The sequence below is a fragment of the Rhincodon typus genome, chromosome 13 (genome assembly GCF_021869965.1).
Source record: "Rhincodon typus isolate 14 chromosome 13, sRhiTyp1.1, whole genome shotgun sequence".
NCBI lineage: Eukaryota > Metazoa > Chordata > Chondrichthyes > Orectolobiformes > Rhincodontidae > Rhincodon > Rhincodon typus.
Genome location: NC_063344.1, coordinates 14963975 through 14983909, shown reverse-complemented (window position 1 = coordinate 14983909; position 19935 = coordinate 14963975). Strand labels below are relative to the sequence as shown.

The 19935-nt window shown below is 40.7% G+C and overlaps 1 protein-coding gene across 1 annotated transcript in view; it reads left to right on the top strand.

Moving 5' to 3' along the window:
• Window positions 1–5367: 5367 nt before the first annotated feature.
• LOC109910425 (extracellular calcium-sensing receptor-like) overlaps window positions 5368–19935 on the top strand; it is a 24244-nt gene continuing 9676 nt past the window's right edge. The window contains 5 exon segments of the mRNA XM_048604512.1: window positions 5368–5569; window positions 6536–6638; window positions 10521–10800; window positions 14783–15619; window positions 18392–18619. Coding sequence (XP_048460469.1) covers window positions 5368–5569; window positions 6536–6638; window positions 10521–10800; window positions 14783–15619; window positions 18392–18619 — 1650 coding nt within the window.

Genomic DNA, 19935 nt, shown 5'->3' with positions numbered 1-19935 from the left:
CCACTTACTACAGACAAAGGGGGTGGCCATGGGTACCCACATGGGCCCAAGCTATGCCTGCCTCTTTGTAGGTTATGTGGAACAATCCCTCTTCCGTACCTACACTGGCCCTAAACCCCATCTCCTCCTCCGTTACATTGATGACTGCATCGGCGCCGCCTCGTGCTCCCACGAGGAGCTCGAACGCTTCATCCACTTCAACACCTTCCACCCCAACCTTAAGTTCACCTGGACCATCTCCAATATCTCTCTCTCCTTCCTGGACCTCTCTGTTTCCATCTCTGGCAACCACCTGGAAACTGATATCCATTTCCAACACCTCCTCCCTCACCCCCATCCCAGGCCCCAAGAAGACTTTCCACATCAAGCAGATGTTCACCTGCACATCTGCTAATGTGGTATATTGCATCCGCTGTACCCGTTGTGGCCTCCCCTACATCGGGGAAACCAAGCCGAGGCTTGGGGACCGCTCTGCAGAACACCTACGCTCGGTTCGCAATAAACAACTGCAGCTCCCAGTCGCGAACCATTTCAACTCCCCCTTGCATTCCTCAGACGACACGTCTGAGGCATCCTGCAGTGCCACAACGATGCCACCCGAAGGTTGCAGGAACAGCAACTCATATTCCGCTTGGTAACCCTGCAGCCCAATGGTATCAATGTGGATTTCACGAGCTTCAAAATCTCACCTCCCCCTACCGCATCCCAAAACCAGCCCAGCTCGTCCCCGCCTCCCTAACCTGTTCTTCCTCCCACCTATCCCCTCCTCCCACCTCAAGCCACACCCCCATTTCCTACCTACTAACCTCATCCCGCCACCTTGACCTGTCTGTCCTCCCTGGACTGACCTATCTCCTCCCTACCTCCCCACCTACATTCACCTTTACTGGCCCCATCCCCGCCTCTTTGACCTGTCTGTTTCCTCTCCACCTATCTTCTCCTCTATCCATCTTCTATCCGCCTCCCCCTCTCTCCCTATTTATTTCAGAACTCCCTTCCCCTCCCCCATTTCTGATGAAGGGTCTAGGCCCGAAGGCCTCTCAGCCTTCCTGCTCCTATGATGTTGCTTGGCCTGCTGCGTTCATCCAGCTCTGCACCTTGTCATATCAAACAATTTTGGCAGTATGGCAGGATGTATGTAATAATAAATTTAATGATATAGGATCGATTAAATCTAATCATCAACTGTAATGTAGATAGTCTGATTCCCTTCTTCAATGAAGGGAATATAAGGCAGTATTAGACATGTTGTACACTAAGTCATCAATTTGATGTTACATCTTTTACACCAGTATCTCCACTTAAATTACAGAGCAAGATTTACATTCTCAAGGCACTTAAATTTTAAAAGAGTATTCATAAGTAAAATGACTCCACAGAGGCTGGTGTCCCATCACCAAATCCCCCTCTACTTACACAAGGAATGTCCTTGACACTGATCCAGCTTATTCAAGCCAGCTCTCAGAGTGAGCAGAACCTTTGACACTCCTGTTTATATCTGTCAGACCAGATTAACAACCCCAATCGGGAACTCATACTCTATGGGGCCCACCTGGCTGACCTCGTTACATTCATTAAATGAGATGAAATGGTCTCTGGGCACTTTGTCAACCTAGTGTAATGATGCATATTTACCGCTTGGATAGTTATATGGTGGATCAAATCCTCCACCTGTTTTAAATGGTGCCTGAATTTCATCCTATTTTTCTGCAATGTTCTACAGTGGATGGTTAATCTGCTCTGCGATATTCTTGTCTAGGCATTTAAGGTGAAAATGACTCTTCTTTTAGAATGGGACCAGAAAGCTGCACATGGTCATGAAGGAGAGATCACATCCAGACTGAGGCACAACTTGAGTGAATACACAGTTCGGGAAATTTGGAGACAGTGTGGGAATTTGGTGCAGAGGGCAAAAGGTGCTTTTTACTTGCTTTATTGGTTCATAATTTGTATTTTTTAAATAGGATAAGTTGAAGTCCAGAATCAACATAAGGAAGAAGAAACATGGTGAGGGAGAATGAGATAATCATGGCTGACAAAGGAAGTCAGAGATAGCATAAAACAAAAAAAAGTATGATATTCAAGATGAATGGGTACTGCAGCATTGGGGAGCCTTTACAAACCAGCAGAGCATAACTTAAAAAAGCAAGAGGTGAGGAAATGAAATATGAGGGTAAGCTTGCTAATAATATAAAAGAAGATTGTAAGAGTTTTTCTTATACGTAAAAGGTAAGAGAGAGGCATGGTTGAATATTCGACCACTGGGAGCTGAGGCTGGAGAAGTAGTAATGGGGAACAAAGAAATAGTGGAGGAACTGAATAAATACTTTGCATCAGTCTTCACAGTGGAATACACCAGCATACCACAATTTCAAGAGAATCAGGGGGCAGATGTGAGTGTAGTGGCCAGCACTAAGGACAAGATGCTGGGGAAGCTGAAAAGTCTGAAGGTGGATAAATCATTTGAACCCGATGGACACTGCGATGTTCTGAGGCATATTGCTGAGGAGATTGTGGAGGAATTCATAGTGACCTTTCAGGAATCTCTGGAGTCGGGGAGGGTACCAGAGGACTGGAGAATGGCTAATGTAAACCCCTTATTTAGAAGGAGGAAGGCAGGAGGTGGGAAACCTTAGCTGGTTAGATTAACCCTAGTCATTATTAAGGATGAGATTGGGCAGTACTTGGATGTGCTTGGTAAAGTAGGGCTGAGTCAGCATGGCTTCATCAAGGGGAGGTCATGCCTGACAAATCTGTTAGAATTCTTTGAGGACGTAATGATCAAATTAGACAAAGGAGAGCCAGCAAATGTAATCTATTTAGATTTCTAGAAGGCCTTTGCTACACAGGAGGCTGTTAAATAAGATAAGGGCGCATGGTGTTAGGGGCAAGGTACTGGCATGGATAGAGCTTTAGCTAACTGGAAGATGTCAGAGAGTTGGGACAAAGGGGTCTTTTTCAGGCCGGCAGCCAATGACTAGTAGAGTTTCACAGGGATCTATGTTGGGTAAACTATTTACGTCATACATTAACTTTCTAGACAAAGGAACTGAGGACATTATTGCCATGTTTGCACATGGCACAAAGATAGTGTTGAGGAAGTGGGGAAGCTGTGAAAGGACTTGGACAGGTTTGGACAGTGAGCAACAAGTGGCAGATGGAATACAATGTGGGAAAGTGTGGTAGGAAGAATAGAGACGTAGAATTTTTTTCTAAATGGGGAGAAGCTTTGGACCTGTGAAGTACAAAGGGACTCGGAAGTCCCAGTTCAGGATTATCTTAAGGTTAACATGTAGGTACAATTGGCAGTTAGGAAGGCAAATGCAATGTTAACATTCATTTCAAGAGGGCAAAGATAGAAGAGCAGAAGTGTACTGCTGAGATTGTATAAGGCTCTGGTCAGACTGCATTTTGAATATTGTAGGCAGTTTTGAGCCCCATATCGAAGGAAGGATGCGCTGCTGTTAGCGGGAGTCCAGGGGAGGTTTAGAAGAATGATCCAGGGGACAAAAGGCTTGTCATATGAGGAGCAGTTGTGGACTCAGGATCTGTACTCAATGAGGTTAGGGGGAATCTCATTGAAACTTACAGAATGCTGAGAGGCATGGATAGAGTGGACATGGAGAAAATGTTTCGACTAGGAGGAGAGACTAGGACCCAGAGTGAAAAGGCGAGCCTTTAGAACTGATACAAGAAGGAATTCCTTTGGCCCGAGGGTGGTGAGTCTATGAAACCTATTGCTGCAGAAGGATGTGGAGGCCAAGCTATTTAGTATATATAAGACAGAGATGGCTAGGTTCTTGGTTGGTAAGAGATCAAGAGTTATGGGGAGAAGGCAGGAGAATAGGGTTGAGAAGCATATCAGCCACGATTGAATGGTGGAGCACACTTGATGGGCTGGATGGCCTAATTCTGCTCCTATATCTTATGGTGTATGGATATCATGTATTTCAGATTTGGGTGGGCACCTGACTCCAGGACCATAAGTGCCCATTCCCCAAAAAACAGAAACCCCAGTAGGAAATTTCACGTACCTACGTGTCTATTCCTGATTACTTTCAACACATCATTGTTGGCAGCAGCTCCAACTATTTTTATTCATTCTCTGGAATTCCCTACTTAAAGTTTCCTGTCTCTGTATATCTCTTATAATTTAAGATCTTCTTTAGAAATGACCTGTTTGGCAAATTTTTTGGTCACTTGTTCTAATGTTACCTAATGTATTTGCTGTCCGATTTTGTTGATAATGCTCATTTGAAATAGCTTGGGATGTTGTCTAAGTTCAAAGTGTCATATGAAAGCAAGTCCCATTTGTTATAGTGCTTATCTATAACTTATGGGTAGGCACCCTATCAATTTCTAACTGATGGAATGAATAGGCAGAAAATCATAGAAGTACATCCAAATTACCCCATTGTGCTCTGCTGGTGGGGGAGACTGCACCATAGGATTTTGAAAACCTTGTCTGTGCTATCAATGATTCTGAAGTTGGACATGCAACACATTCATACTGAAGTGGGTCTATAACTTCAATCTAATTGTATTTACATAAACCTTTCTTTATACTTTTATGGGATATGGGCAACTCTGGCAAGATCAACAGTTATTGCCCATCTCTAATTGCCCTTGAAGGTTAAGGTTAGGATTAGCAAGACAGGATTATAGTCTAAAACTGGGTAATTGGATGGGTAGCAATTCTGCTCTGGAATTATAGCTGTGCACATAAACAATATTTTACAATTATAATTTCTGCTGTTACTTTATGATAACCTTTACAGTTCAAGATAACCCAATCAATTGAATGATAAGCAATGGAATTTGACATTTATTTATTTTGATCAGTGATAGATGGATGGTCTCCAGGAAAAGTACCACTGCAATTTATTGATTCAAAGTGACATAAGACTAAGTTAAATATACGCTAAAGACAACCACAGATTGTCTTTAGAGTCAGATACATTTTATTAATTTTGGATTATTGTGTCTCATTATATTCTTTTGAATTTACTTCTTGTCAATGTTATTTCAAAATAGATATTATTTGTCTTAACATTTCCAGCAGTGCTATACACCTCCACTAATGGACAAGAGACTACTCCAGGGAACTTCCGGTCCTGAAGGAAAAAGTAAAATAAGCATTCTAGTTTTTCCGCATATATATTTAATTTCTGTCCATCAATATAGATGACACCACGGCTTGAGATTAAGCAGACTTTCCATACGGGCTGAATATTCTCAAGGGTGATTAGGGTTATATTTCATTCTCCTGGCTTTGGGGAAATGTCATGATTTCATTGTGTTTAGCGCAAATTGTTACTCTGTATAAATAGGAAAGATCCCATTCTCTTACAGTCAAATGAAGACAAGATGACTGTGCCTTTGTTTCCAGCCTTGTTTTCTTTACTGCTCTCAGCTCTTGTAGCAGAACCCAGCTGCAAACTTAGAGCAAACTTTAATGTCTCGACCATCTTTGAGGATGGTGATGTGATCCCGGCTGGTTTGTTTCCAATTCGTTACCGAATAGTTCAACCAGATTCTTCCTTTCGACTGAAGGCAGTAACACCCCAGTGTAAGGGGTAAGTCTGCATTTGGCTGAACCACCTGTGAACCAAAACATTTCCTAGGATTGGACAATTAATATCATTCCTGGTTCTTTTCCACTGCTCACAAGATTCAACAGTTAAATATGTTGAATAATTTTGTATTTTGTATTTTTGCAAAAAGAAATTCCTCAGAAATGTGCTTTGAACTGATTATCCGATAAGTTTAGTTTGACATTTGCTATCATTTTATTTATTCTGAATGAAATCAATTTTAAAAATCCCATTGATATGGTTCTAAGTTCATTTATTACAACAGAATTCCTCAGTGAAGCTGTTTGACAGAAGAACTTAGCTGTGTAAAACATGCATGGGTTACATCTACATCAAATTAACAGTGAAAAAGTGAATGAACATGTTAATCATTCCTAGACAGACAAGGCTAACTGGATGTTTTCCTCTTAGGACAGTTTATAATGCTTCTCCCTGAAGCTGCTTGTGTGTGTAATTGAATTGATTTTTAATAGTGACTGTTAGATAAAGCATTATCTAGGAGAAAACAACGGTACCTGATCAATAGTTAGAGATCACAGATTTAAGATGATTGACAAAAGGCTAGGAACAACATGAGAGAACTTTTTTTTTAACACAGAAACCTGATCCAATCTGAGAGAACAGTGGAAACAGATTGAATGATAGCATTGGAAGGAGAATTGGGATAAATTTGAAGGGAAATAATTACATTTCCAACAGAAAAAGTAAGGATAAACTAAATTCCCTACTTCTATATGCTGTATTATTCTGTGATGCTATGATTTTCTGTCAGATAATACAATACCCATTGTCAGCGGAGATATGTACTGAATAATGGAAGGATTGATACACAACAGAATATCTGTTACAGTATTGAGCCACACACATTGAGAAACTTTGAATCCTGATGATTTCAACAAAGACGTCAATCAAATTGCTACCCTTGTCCTCTTTGCTCTTAGGCAAGGGAAGCAAAAGTAAGCCAAGGTTCCCTGGTGCTGACAGCAATCCAGTGAGTGCTGCTGGAAAGTGCGAATGTTGCCATTGGCTGAGCATAGATCTGGGGTAGGTTCTATACGCATTCAGAATGCTTTGGCTCAGACATGAAGGAATTCATTGTGTCAAGGTCAAGCATGATTCAGCAAGTGACTTGATCATTTCTGAGCCAGCAGTTGTTGAATCAGTACTCAGCCCAAATACATGAGCAGATCTCAACTGACATTTCGGGACCAGTACTGAAAGCGTGCTGCACTTCTGGAAATGTTAACTTTGGATATAAAACCCATGGCAACTTTTAAAGAAAAAAAAACAAAGTCCCACAGTATCACAGCAAATAATCGCCCTCCCTCAACCTCACTTCACCAAACAATCAGATCAGTTGGTGATTGCATTCATGGGACTTAGCTGTGTGAAAATTATCGTTTGTAGTCATACAATAGTGATTATACTTTAAGAGCACTTCCTGGAAATAAAGTGCTTTTTAAAAATATATTTGTTCATGGGATATGGGCTTTGCTGGTAATGACAGCACCTATTGCCCCAGCTTAACTGCCCTGGAGAAGGTAATGATCTGTCACCTTCTTTAACTGAGGCAGTCCATAGGATCTGCATATACCTATAGTGCTGTTGTGATGAATATTTTAGGATTTTGACCCATTGGCAGTGAACGAACATTGATATAGTTCCAACATGGAATGATCTTGTGGTTCAGAGGGGAAATTGCTTTGGATATCCTGAGATGGTAAATTTTCAGTGAGATAGGAAAGGGAATCTTGACATATGGAATTGTTAACTAAGAGTCAGAGCTTTATGGAATGGAAGGGATTTAACTAGGAGTGGAGTAATAAATTGATACTTTGGCAGTAACTTTATAGCACAGCACAACGTGTAGCTTTACTGTATTTGTGAATATAAATTTGCAGATTGGTGCAGGAATGGATAAGCTTTTGGATGTTAGCACAAATAAAAAGCTTCTCTGTAGCTAACCATGCCAGATTTCAGGAGTGCTGCGAAGAAAGATAGAAAATGTTGCATTTATATGGCAACCCCCTGACCCTATGACAATAAAGCCAACAGTTAAAATAAAAATGCTGGAAATATTCAAGCAGCATCTATGGAGAGAGGAACAGGCTTAATATTTGATTGTGGTGATTCTTCGTGATTGGGTGCTTAGAGTTGTTACAGTTTTAATGCAGGGCAAGAGGGGAAGAAAGGAGAGTACCAGAAGGAAGACTTGAGATAGAGTTGAAGGCAGGAGAGATTAAAAGGTAAAAAAGATGACAGTGCACAGTAGAAAGCAACAGTAACACAACAAGAAGTAAAATAAATGTCTGAGGATGTGTAAATGGGCAAAAAACGGAATTACCATGAACAGCCGCTGTTCTGAAAAAAGGGAGCAGGGTCTATGATTTGTAAATTGTTAAACTCAATGCTATGTTTCGAAAGCTATAAAATTCCTGGTTGAAAAAAAGAGTTGCTGTTCCTTCAGATTCTATTTGAGTTCTATTAGAAAGGTTAAGGAGGCTGAGGACAGAGTGCAGTGTTAAGTCACAGCAAAAGACATTTGAAATGTAGCCATTGTTATAATGTAGAAAAATTAGCAGCAGATTTGTAAACACTACTCTCGCTCAAACAGCAATGTGATAGTTATCTAATAATTTTTTCTTGAGTGATGATCTGTTGAGGGACAAATACCAGGATACCTCGTGTTGGCTGTTTTATCCTTCTATCAAGTTCCTGGTTTATTGAATCTTCATCTGATTTGCCAGGTTTCTCTTCAGTCACCTATTCCCCAATCCACTCAAGCTGTACAGAAGCTGGGAGAAGAATTTCAAGCAAAGTGAGCATAGATTTGGTTTGGCTTTGGGTGCGGGTTGGTGGCTTAAAGTCCTAAAAATCAGATTTTTGACACAAATCCATGACTAATTTGCTAACTTCCAGATTTAGCCGAAGTGACAATGAGGTTGGGAAACGAACCAACTTCAAGGAGATGGGCTGGTATTTTAAATTTGACAAAGAGAATGTAAGCCTCATTAGTATGTAGCTCTTTGAATTTAGCATTGTCAATTAAGTTTACCAAGGTTCGAATACAAGACCCCTCACCAACCTACAAGGCCCCAGATACCCTTCAGGCCTTTCATCCAACCCGAGAAAGCCTCTGCAATCCCATAGGCCAGATGCCAATTCACAAGGCATTTTATTCTCCTCAGTTCTTGACAAACAACACGAAAGGTCTCCAAACTCTTCCTCCTCAGGCCTCTAAGCTCCCCCACTGCTTCTAATTCATGCCTAAGCTTCAAATCACATAACCCAGGTCTACTATTAGCTCTCTACCTTGGACTTTTTTTTATTCTGTCATGCAACATGAGTCGTTGGTGGCCAACATGTATTGCCTGTCCCTGGCTGTCTTTGAGAAGGTGGTAGTGAGCTGCCTTCTTGAAATGCTGGAAGTCATGTGCTGTCAGTACACCTATAATGCTCTTAGGGAGGGAATTCCAGGATGTGGAGCCAGTGACAGTGAAAGAACATCCAAATCAGGATGGTGAGTGAAAAATGAGTCCCCCTGCCTATCCAACCTCTCCTCAAAATTCAAGCCTTCCAGTCTAGGTAGCATCCTGGTAATTTTTTCTTTTTTTGCACTGTTTGCTATGCCGAGTCTATATGCCGAGTCTTGTTGAGTTTCTGGTCAATGGTAATCCCCAGGATGTTGATAGTGGGGGATTCAATGAAGGAATGCCATTGAATGTCAAGGGGCAGTGGTTAGATTGTGTCTTATTGCAAGTGGAATCTGCTAATTTAACTACCAGTCTTCAAGGCCCTGAATAATCAGCACATCTACACCCCTCCCCTTTAGAACACCCACCTCATTCACTGATTGACATTCTATGCCCTCCCCAGAAATTGATACCCCAGCCTACAGTCTGAGATCACCACTCCTTTGCCCACCTGAGATTGTCATTCCTAACAAGGACTTTGCTTATCCTGCAGCATTCCTGATTCCCATTCCAACTGCAAACCAAGACAATCAATCAACTGGCTTCTGGGAAATGGACTGATTATTGATGAACCATGGACAGCACAAGAGGAAATGCCAGCTTCTGGGTTCCCTGTGTTTTACTGACCCAACCACTCTTGGTGGGCCAGCTGACTAAAAATCTAAGTCTGTATCTCATTGATGATTTTACCTTTTCCACTTTCTCCCATTCTGATTGCGTGGTTTGTGTGATTTGACCATTTTTCTTCACTTTAGTTTCTTGTAACATACGTTATGGTGCACTCCCACTGTTATTTCACTTCCACTGTGCTTTTCTTCCTCAAATACCGTTCCTCTATAACACTCAGATTTTGATGTGGTACCCACACCCTACAACATTCTGTTGGCTTTCTTCATAGACATTGCATAACCTATTGTGTGTTTCTCCTGTTTTCTCTTTTTATTTCATTTCCAACATTTTGCATTCTCTTAGGTGGACCACATTTCCTATAGCATTAACTGAACACTTCAAAAGCACAACATTTACTGTCAAGTATATTAAAACATCTGATAGTTGTAAAAAGTGCAATAAAAATGTAACTCTTTCTGAATGGCCTCCTTCTGAACAATAACAATGGGATTCTGTGATTTTATTTAATTCTTCCATTTCACAATGAATCTCAAAGTAAATTAACTCTGCAGTGGATTTTCAGCTTGGAATAGAAATGGAACTCAAGCAATTCTGATTTTTTTTTCTTTTCATATGTGGGATGTGGGCATCACTGTCTGGCCAGCGTTTCTTGCCCTTCTCTAGTTGCCCTTGAGAAGGTGGTGGTGAGTTGCCTTCTTAAACCATTGCAGTCCTACTTACGCTTTGATAGAATATTAGAAATTCAACTCCTAATCTCTATTTGCTTTGCTAAACTTGGAATGCAAGTTAATCATTGACCCTTGATTCTCAGTTTTGATTTCAGATCTTTTCGTTGGGTCCAGACAATGATTTTTGCCATGCAAGAAATAAACAGGGATGAGATGCTTCTTCCGAATATAAAACTGGGTTTTCAGATTTATGACACCTGTGCAACGCACACCCAGTCCCTCAGATCAGTGTTAGCACTTACCAGTGGCAAGAATGAACAAATATCCAATCAAGACTGCAAGGGATTCTCTACTATTCCTGTAATTGTTGGAGACTCAGGATCAACACAGTCCATGATTATACAAAGAACATTGGGCACTTTCAGAATTCCAATGGTATGTTTTGAGTTCAATGACGGTAGTTTGACATACATCCAGTAGTGAACAGAGACTTTATCCAGTTATGTGAGGCCAAACCATACTGTGCACAACCCCAATCACACATCAGCACCATCACCAAGACTACACTGTCTCAGCTCAACTATTCCTAAAATCCTCTTCTAAGCTCTCACTTTTAAAATTGACAATTTCAATGGCTGGTCCCCATCTTTTAACCTGCATAGCTTGAACTCATCTTAAACTGCAATGCCTGCATCCTAAATTGCACCTAATTTTCATTCACTCATCACCCTTGTACTCATTGACCTACATTGGCTCCAAGTTAACAATACAATGATTTTTAAAATTTTCATCCTTGTTTTCAAATCCCTCTATATCTGGCCCTACAACCCTGTGAGATATCTGCATGCCTTAACTCAAGCATCTTAAAATTCATCGTTCCGTAGCTGCCATGGTCCTAAGTTTTGTCCTTCCTTTTCTACATCTCTCTGCCACACGACCTCTTTCACGTTCTTGCAGAGACACTCCTCAAAACTTCCCTCTTTGACTGAGTTTTTCTCATCCATCATAAAGTCCCCTTACTTTATGTTTACTTTACTTTAAATATGTAGCTATGAACCCCTTGAGGTATCTTATTACTTTAGAAGATTTGTGGAAAAGCAGGCTGCTGTCACTGTTGCAAGCTCTAATTTGACAGAAAGCATAACATTGGTACTGGATGTATGATCGGGTGGCTGGCTCCCAATTTGCCTCAGATGTCGAAATGATGAGTTGGCCAGGTTAGTAAGAATGGAGAATGAGGACTGCTCCAGAGGTTTGAATCTAAATTCAATACCAAGTTACTGGTTTTCCTTTCGCTTTCCCTTTATCTTCCTACCTATAATTGAGAAGGCACCTCCACTGTAATTGGTGATATTAACATAGCTTTAAGAACAGGAGTAGGCCAGTTTGCTTTCTGAGCCTACTCCACCATTCAGTAAGATTATGGCTGATTTAGTTGTCTCTCAGCTCCATTTTCCCTTTCAGTTAACTCAGTTGACTGGATGGCTGGTTTGCAATGCAGAATGATGCCAAAGCACAGGTTGAATTCCTGCACTGGCTGAGGTTGTTATGAAGGACACTTCTTTTCAACCTCTTACTCCACCTGAGTCATAGTGATCCATGGGTTAAACCACCACTAATTGCTTTTTTCTAATGACAGAGCAGGACTATGATGATGTTATGTTTATCTAGTATCTTGATAATCTTATGCACACTAATCAGATCATTCCTCAACCTAAACTTTAACTCTGGCATTATTCCTGATTTACGTTCTACCTCCTCCAAGTCTCCTTCGTTATGTGCGGGCTCAGGATTGAACACATTTGTCGATCCGTCCAAAGACTCTTACAACTGAAGAATAAAATTTTGCCCCAAGTCAATTTGTATGTACAGTGCAGAAACAAACAATTCCACCTAAGCAGTCCACACCATTGTTTATGCCCCACTCAAGTTTCAACCTCACATCTTATCATGTTCAAATTTCCATCATAACAAATATCACACTTTTTCACAGATGCTTATCTCATTTCCTCTCAAATACTTCTATAAGATTTGCTTCAATCACTACCTGTGGTAGTGAGTTCCACATTCTTACTACTCTTTACCTAAAGAAGCATCTTCTGAATTCCCTGTTGAATTTTGTTGCTGACTATCTTATATTGATGATCTCTAGTTATGCTATTTCCTGTGAAGAGGAAACATTCTCTCTTTATGCACTCTATCGAAAACTTCTATCATTTAAAAACTTCAGTTACTTCACTCTGAGCATATTACTAACACCAGTTACTTTTCATCTGTGAATAAATCCATCATTATGATACTAAACTTGTAGAGTTTTGAAGAACGAAAGGTGATGTCACTGAAGTATATCAAATTCAGTTAGGACTGGACAGACTGGATGCAGAAATAATGCTACTTGTCTGGGATTAGTCAGTGGTGGGGGAGTGATGTGGTGGTGGTGATAGTGGGGGGAGGGAGGAGGGAAGGGAGTTGCAGTGCATTTAGAACATGGGGTCATTGTCCCTGAATTGGGATATACCATTTAGGGCTAAGTTAAAGAGAAATTTCTTCGCTGGGGGGGTGGTGGCAGCCTAATGGTATTATCCAGGTGATATTCTGGGGACCTGTGTCCAAATCCTATGATGGCGGATGGTGGAATTTGAATTCAACAGCAATCTGGGATTAAGAGTCTAATGGTGACCATGAATCCATTGTCAGAAAAAAAAACACCTGGCTCACTAATGCCCTTGAGGGAAGGAAACTGCCATCCTTACCTGGTCTGGCCTACAAGTGACACCAGACCCACAACTATAAATAAATTCTGGCCTAGCCAGTGATGCCCTAATCCTGCTAAGGAATAAAAAAAACTCAGAGTGTGGTGAACATGTAGTTTTCTTGCCACATAAGTCTGTGGAGGCCAAGTCACTGAATATATTTATGAAAGAAATAGTCAGATTTCTAGAAACTAAGGGATACGTGGAGAAAGTGGGTGTATGGCATTGATATAGAGGATCAGCCGTCATAAAATTAAATAGTGGAACAGGCTCAATAGACTGAATGGCCCTTTTCTGCTCCTATTTTCAATGTTTCTAAATCAGACAGACATAGTTTGATCCCAAATTCATTCCTTAGTCTGTGTTTTGCCAACTCAGTTCAGGGAGGATAGTGACATTGTGGTAATGTTACTGGTATTAAATCCAGACCCTCACATTAATGTCTTGGGGCCATGTTCTGGATTCCAAAATGGCAGATGATGAAAATTGAATTTGATAAAGGCCTGGAATAAAAAGCTCACCTAATGGTAACTGCGTAACCACTGACAATTGTCATAAAAGCACATCTGGTTCACTAATATTCTCAAGGAAGACTTTAGCTGATATGGCCTACATATGATGCCAGACCCACAGGAATGTGGTTGTCTCTTAACTGCCCTCTGGGCAGTCAGAGTTGGGTAATAAATGTTAGCCTGGGTAGTAATGTGGATGAGTGATATTTTTTTAAACTGGTTTTGCTCCTTTGGACTTTAGGTATGAGGGTACCTATGCTGGAAAGTAAGTTTGTCAATATTGGGCGAGGATCGGGATTTGATTTGTTTGTAACTGCCCCATGACTGAATAGAATCTCAACGATGCACATGAAGAGTAGATATCTGGGAGCATCAAAGATTTAGCCTTCAGGAAAGGAAAGATGATTGCATTGTTTTGCTGATCCTTAATAAAATAATGGTTAGTGGACAGCTGGAGTATTATGTCCAAATCTGAGCATTACGTTTTAGGGAGGATAGCTAGGAGATGTTTTAGAACAATAAAACAGTAACAGCAGTGACGGACTTCAGTTATTTGGAATGGCTCAGAGCAGAAAGATTCAGGAGAAGGCAATTTAGGAGGGGGGTGCAAAATTAAGAGGGGTTTTAGTAAAATAAGTATGGAGAATCGGTTTCCGCTGGCAATGTGGTCACTAATCAGAAGGCACAGATTTAAGATAGTGACAAAAAACTGCAGATGCCAGAATCCAAGGTAGACAAACAGGAGGCTGGAAGAACACAGCAATCCAGGCAGCATCTGGAGTAAAGGAGCAGTCAATGTTTCGGGTATTACCATTCTTCAGTACTCCAGAATTAAGATAGTTGACAAAAGGACCAGAGATAACATGAGGAAATAAAATAAGCAGTGAGTTGTAAGGATCTGGATTACATTGCCCAAAAAAGGTGGTGGAAGCTGATTCAATAATAATATCCAAAATGACATTGGATACTGGAAAAAGAAAAGCAAAGTTAGGACTATGGGGAAATAGCAGGGAAAAAGGGCCAACTGAATTATTTTATCATGGAGCAGCACAGGCATAATGTGCCAAATGGTCTTTTCGTTGTAGTACAAAGTGATTCTATGAATAAGTTATTCTATGCTGCACTGCTAAGTCCATTATTGGTTTCCTCTAGGTCAGCTACTTCGCATTCTGTGCCTGTCTGAGTCACAGAAATGAGTTCCCAGCCTTTTTCAGAATGATGCCAAGTGATGCCCACCAGGCTCAAGGTGTTGCTCAACTGGTGAAGCGGTTTGGCTGGACTTGGGTTGGATCGATCGCAGGTGATGATGACTACGGCCATAATGGAATTCAAGCATTCAGTGATGCAGTCAGAAAGCTTGGTGTTTGCATTGCTTTTATGGAAGTACTTCCAAAAGTATTGTCCAGGCAAAGGATACTTCAAATAACGGAGACCATTAAGACATCTACTGCGAAGGTCATTGTCATGTTTGCCATTGAGGGAGATGCATACCCTTTAATCAGAGAAGTTGTGAGGCAAAATCTCACTGGTCGACAATGGATAGCGAGTGAGGCCTGGGTTACATCTGCTTTGATCGCGACAAAAGAAAATTTCCTGACTTTGAGTGGCACAGTTGGGTTTGCAATTCACAAAGCTGAAATTCCAAGCCTGAGGAATTTCCTTCTTCAAGTCCATCCTTTCAAATCCCCAAATAATCTCTTTGTGCGAGAATTATGGGAGGCATTATTTAAATGTTCCTTTGGAACATCAGGTACCAACAAAGGAATTGACACATCAAAGGTCCCTCATGGACAATGTACAGGCTTAGAGGATTTAAACAATACCTACAGCATCTATTCAGATGTATCTGAACTGAGGGTTTCTTACAATGTGTATAAGGCCATATATGCAATAGCGCATGCCCTCCATAATCTGAACTCTTGTAAAAATGGCACAGGTTCCCTGCCAAATAACACCTGCGCCAATATTTTTAACTTCAAACCATGGCAGGTAAGATATTGACATTTTTAATGTGAGGATATTTATATTCATCTGATTTTTTCTTGACACCCCGTTATTTTGTTGCTTCACTCACAACTATGTTTTACTGATGATTTACTGCACCCCTCTTGGTCAGTCTGTGTCACAGAGCAAGTCAAGCCCAACATTATCTATGTTGGCTAAGTTGGTCTCTCCTGAGTAGTAGAGATGTTAAAACAAACCACTAGTCTTTGGGTTGGTGAGGCGAAAAATAACGAGCCAGGATTTCTTACTGCATTTCTCAAAAGGGATAAACTTCATCTGTGAACATTACATGAGATCAGAATGGGCTTATCCTTAAGGATTCACACCTCCAGCTGAAAATATCCAGTGGGTTCAAATGTGACATATGAAGATCAATTTCTAGCCATATTTTTAAAAGACAAAGGGAGAAAATTGTGAGATGAGGTGAGGTGTCCTTTACTGTGTACATTTAGGTATATAGAATCATTGAATACCGACTGTGTGGAAGCAGACCATTCAGTCGATCGAGATCACACCAACCTTTTGAAGAGCGTCCCACCCACAGCCACCCCCTATTCCTGTAACCCCACATTTATCATGGCTAATATACCTAGCCTGTACTAGCCTGGACACTGTTGGGTAATTTAGCATGGCAAATCCAACAAACCTGCAGCCCTTTGGACTGTGGGAGGAAACTGGAGCACCCAGAGGAAAGCCATGCAGACACGGAGAGAACGTGTAAACTCTGCACAGACAGTCGCTGAAATCGAACCTAGGTCCCTAGCGCTGTGAGGCAACAGTGCTAACCACTATGCCAGCATTTTATGAAACTATCTCATTAATCCTGTCACACAAATGAACATACAAATTAGGAGCAGGCCTCAAGCCTGCTTTGCCATCCAATAAGATCATGGCTGATCTGATTACTCCACAGTGCCACCTTCCTCCAATAACCTTTTGCCCTCTTGCTTGTGAAGAATCTATCTACTTCTGCCTTTGAAATATTCAAAGACTCTGCTCCCACTGCCCTTTGAAAAATACAGTCCCAAAGACTCACGAGTCCCTGTGAGTCAAAATTTGTTCTTGTCATTATCTGAAATGAACAACTCCTTGTTTTTAAACAGTAATTACTCTTTCTTGCTTTTCCCACAAGACAAAGCATCATTTTCACATCCCGTCAAGACTTTTTAGGATTTTATATATTTCAATCAAGTCACCTCTTACGCTTTAATGCTCCTGCAAGCCTAACCTATCTAACATTTCCTCATAAACAATTTGCCCGTTCCAGGTACTAGCCCAATAAACATTCTCTGAACTGGTTTCAAAGCATTTACACCCTTCGTTAAATAAGGAAACCAATACTGTGCACCATTCTCCAGATGCAGTCTCACCAGTGCCCTACATAACTAAAGCATAATCTCCCTACATTTGTACTCAATCTGACTCACAACATGACATGTTCTGAGGAAGGGTGACTCAATCCGAAATGTTAATTCTGATTTCTCTCCACAAATGCTGCCAGACCTGCTGAGCTTTTCCAGCAATTTATGTTTCTGTTTATGATAATGTTATATTTGCTCCCCTAACTACTTGCTGTACCTGTCTCGTAACATTTTTTTGATTCATATATAAGAACACCCAAATTCCTCTACATTTCAGAGCTTTGCACTCTCTCACTGTTTATGTAATGTGGCTGTTATTTATTCTTCCTGCCAAAGTGGACTGTTTCACACTTTCTTACATTATATTCCATCTGCCAGATCTTTTCCCACTCACTTCACTTAACCTTATCCCTTTGAAGCGTCCTTATGGCCCCTTCACAACTTATTTTCCTATCTATCTTTGTGTCATCATTAAAATTAGCAACCGAACCTTTGGTCCCTTCATCCAAATCATTAATATAACTTGTAAAATGCTGAGGTCCCAGCAGTAGGACCTGTGGCACAGCATTCATTACATCTTGCCAAGCAACAAATGACCCATTTGTGATTTCTATCTGTTGAAAGCAAAATACTGCAGATGCTGGAAATCTAAAATAAACACAGAAAATGCTGGGTAAACTCAGCTGGTCTGGCAGCGTTTGTGGGGAAAGAAACAGAGTTAACCTTTCAAGTCTAATATGATTCTTCTTCAGAACTGCTGACTATCTGCTTGCTGTTAGTCAGCCAATCTTCTATCCATTCAAGTATATTACCTGATACACTGTGAGCCTTTGTTTTTGTCAATAACTTTTGGTGTGGCCTCTCAATAAATGCCTTCTGGAAACCTAATATATCCTCTTTCAACCACAATACATATTACTTCCTCAAATAACTCTAATAGAGTGTCTAAATATGATTTTCCTTTCATAAAACCATGTTGACTCCTCCTGATTATGCTGAACTTTTCAAAGTGCCTGGCTATAATGTTATGACAGATGTTAAGCTAACTGGCCTGTAGTTTCCTGCTTTCTATCTCTCTCTCCCTTCTGGATAAAGGTGTTAAATTTGCTGCTTGCTAATCTATTGGAACCATCTCCCATTCTAAGGAATTTTGGAGAAGAGTGGGAGAGATTTTCATTTTTACCACTTAGGCAGAGAAAGTCAAGCTATGGGATGAAATTCTTAACATATCTTTAGCGTTGTCAATGTATAACATCTGATTTATATTTTGATCAGGCACAGTATCTTAGACATGGCGCATCTTCTATTAATGTTGCTGTATTTGTGAATATATCGTAAATGTTGATGCCTAAATACTGAAGCATGGCTGTTAATCTGTACTCTAATCTTTCCATAGCTCCTCCATTACCTGAAAGAGGTGAGATACACCACTAAGCTAGGGGAAGAAATCTATTTCGATGAGAATGGGAATCCATTTGCATCATATGATATAATCAACTGGCACAAAAAGGCAGATGGTTCTGTTAAGTATGTTCAAGTTGGCAGCTTTAATGCCACTTCAAGTCTGGGACATGAGCTTCTGATAAATGAAGAAAATATTATTTGGCACAACAATCAAATTACAGTAAGTTGCGTCAATTGTTGTTTAGCTGTACAGTAGCAGCATGATTTATTGATGGATATTGCTTTCATTACCTGTGACAGCCATCTGAATCTTACCAACCTTGACTGTTTCATTAATGTCTTTACCTGGTATGACCTTCACATAATTCCAGTATCACATCAAATAGAAAAAACACAGAAGAACTGTGGATGTTGGAAATCAGAAACAAAAGCAAATCTTACTGGAAAATCTCAACAGGTCTGGCAACATCTCTCCACATATGCTGCCAGACGTGCTAAGCTTTCCCAGCAATTTTTGTTTTTGTTCCAGTATTACATCAATGTGATTGGTTCCCACTTATCACCTTGAAATAGTCTGACAAGATCCTTATCGAATTTTTAAAGCAACTAAAGATGGAAAATAATTACAACAATAATCTGCATTTGTGTACCACCTGAGACACACAAACAAGCATGACCAAAGAAGACCATAATACCAGAAGATATAGGATCAGAATTAGTCCATTCAGCCTATCGGCTCTGCTTCACCATTCATTCATAGCTAACATGTTTCTCTCAAACTCATTTTTCTGCCTTCTTCCTATAATCCTTGATCCGCTTACTAATTAAGAACTTATCCATCTCTGTTTTAAATGTACTCAATGACTTGGCCTCCACAGCCCTCTGAGGCAATGAGTTCCACAGATTCACCACCCTTTGGCTGAAGAAATTCAACCTCATGTCAGTTCCAAATGGTCATCCCTTCACTCTGAGGATTTACCCTCAGGTCCTCGCCTCCCCCACTAGTGGAAGCAACTCCTCCACATCCACTCTCTTTGGGTCTCTCAGCATTCTGCAGGTTTCAATGAAATTCCCCCTCATCTTTCTAAACTCCATCAAGTACTGACACAGAGCCCTCAACCGTTCTTCATATGACAAGCTCTTCGTCCCCAGAATCATTCTTGTAAACTTCCTCTGGATGCCCTCTAAGGCCAATACATCTTTCCTTAGATACAGGACTCAAAACTACGAACAATATTCCAAATGCAGTCTGATCAGAGCCTTGGACAGCCTCTGCAATACACCCCTGTTCTTGTGATCTAATCCTCCTGAAGTGAATTCTAATATTACATTTGCCTTCCAAATTTTCAACTGAACCTGCATGTTAATCTTAAGAGAATCCTGAACTAGCACTACCAAGATTGTTTGTGCTTCAGATTTGGAGGCTTTCCTCTATCGCAGTCTACGGCTCTATTCTTCCAACCAAAGTGCAGAATGAAGTTGCAGGGCTGGATGAACACAGCAGGCCAAGCAGCATCATAGGAGCACAGAGGCTCT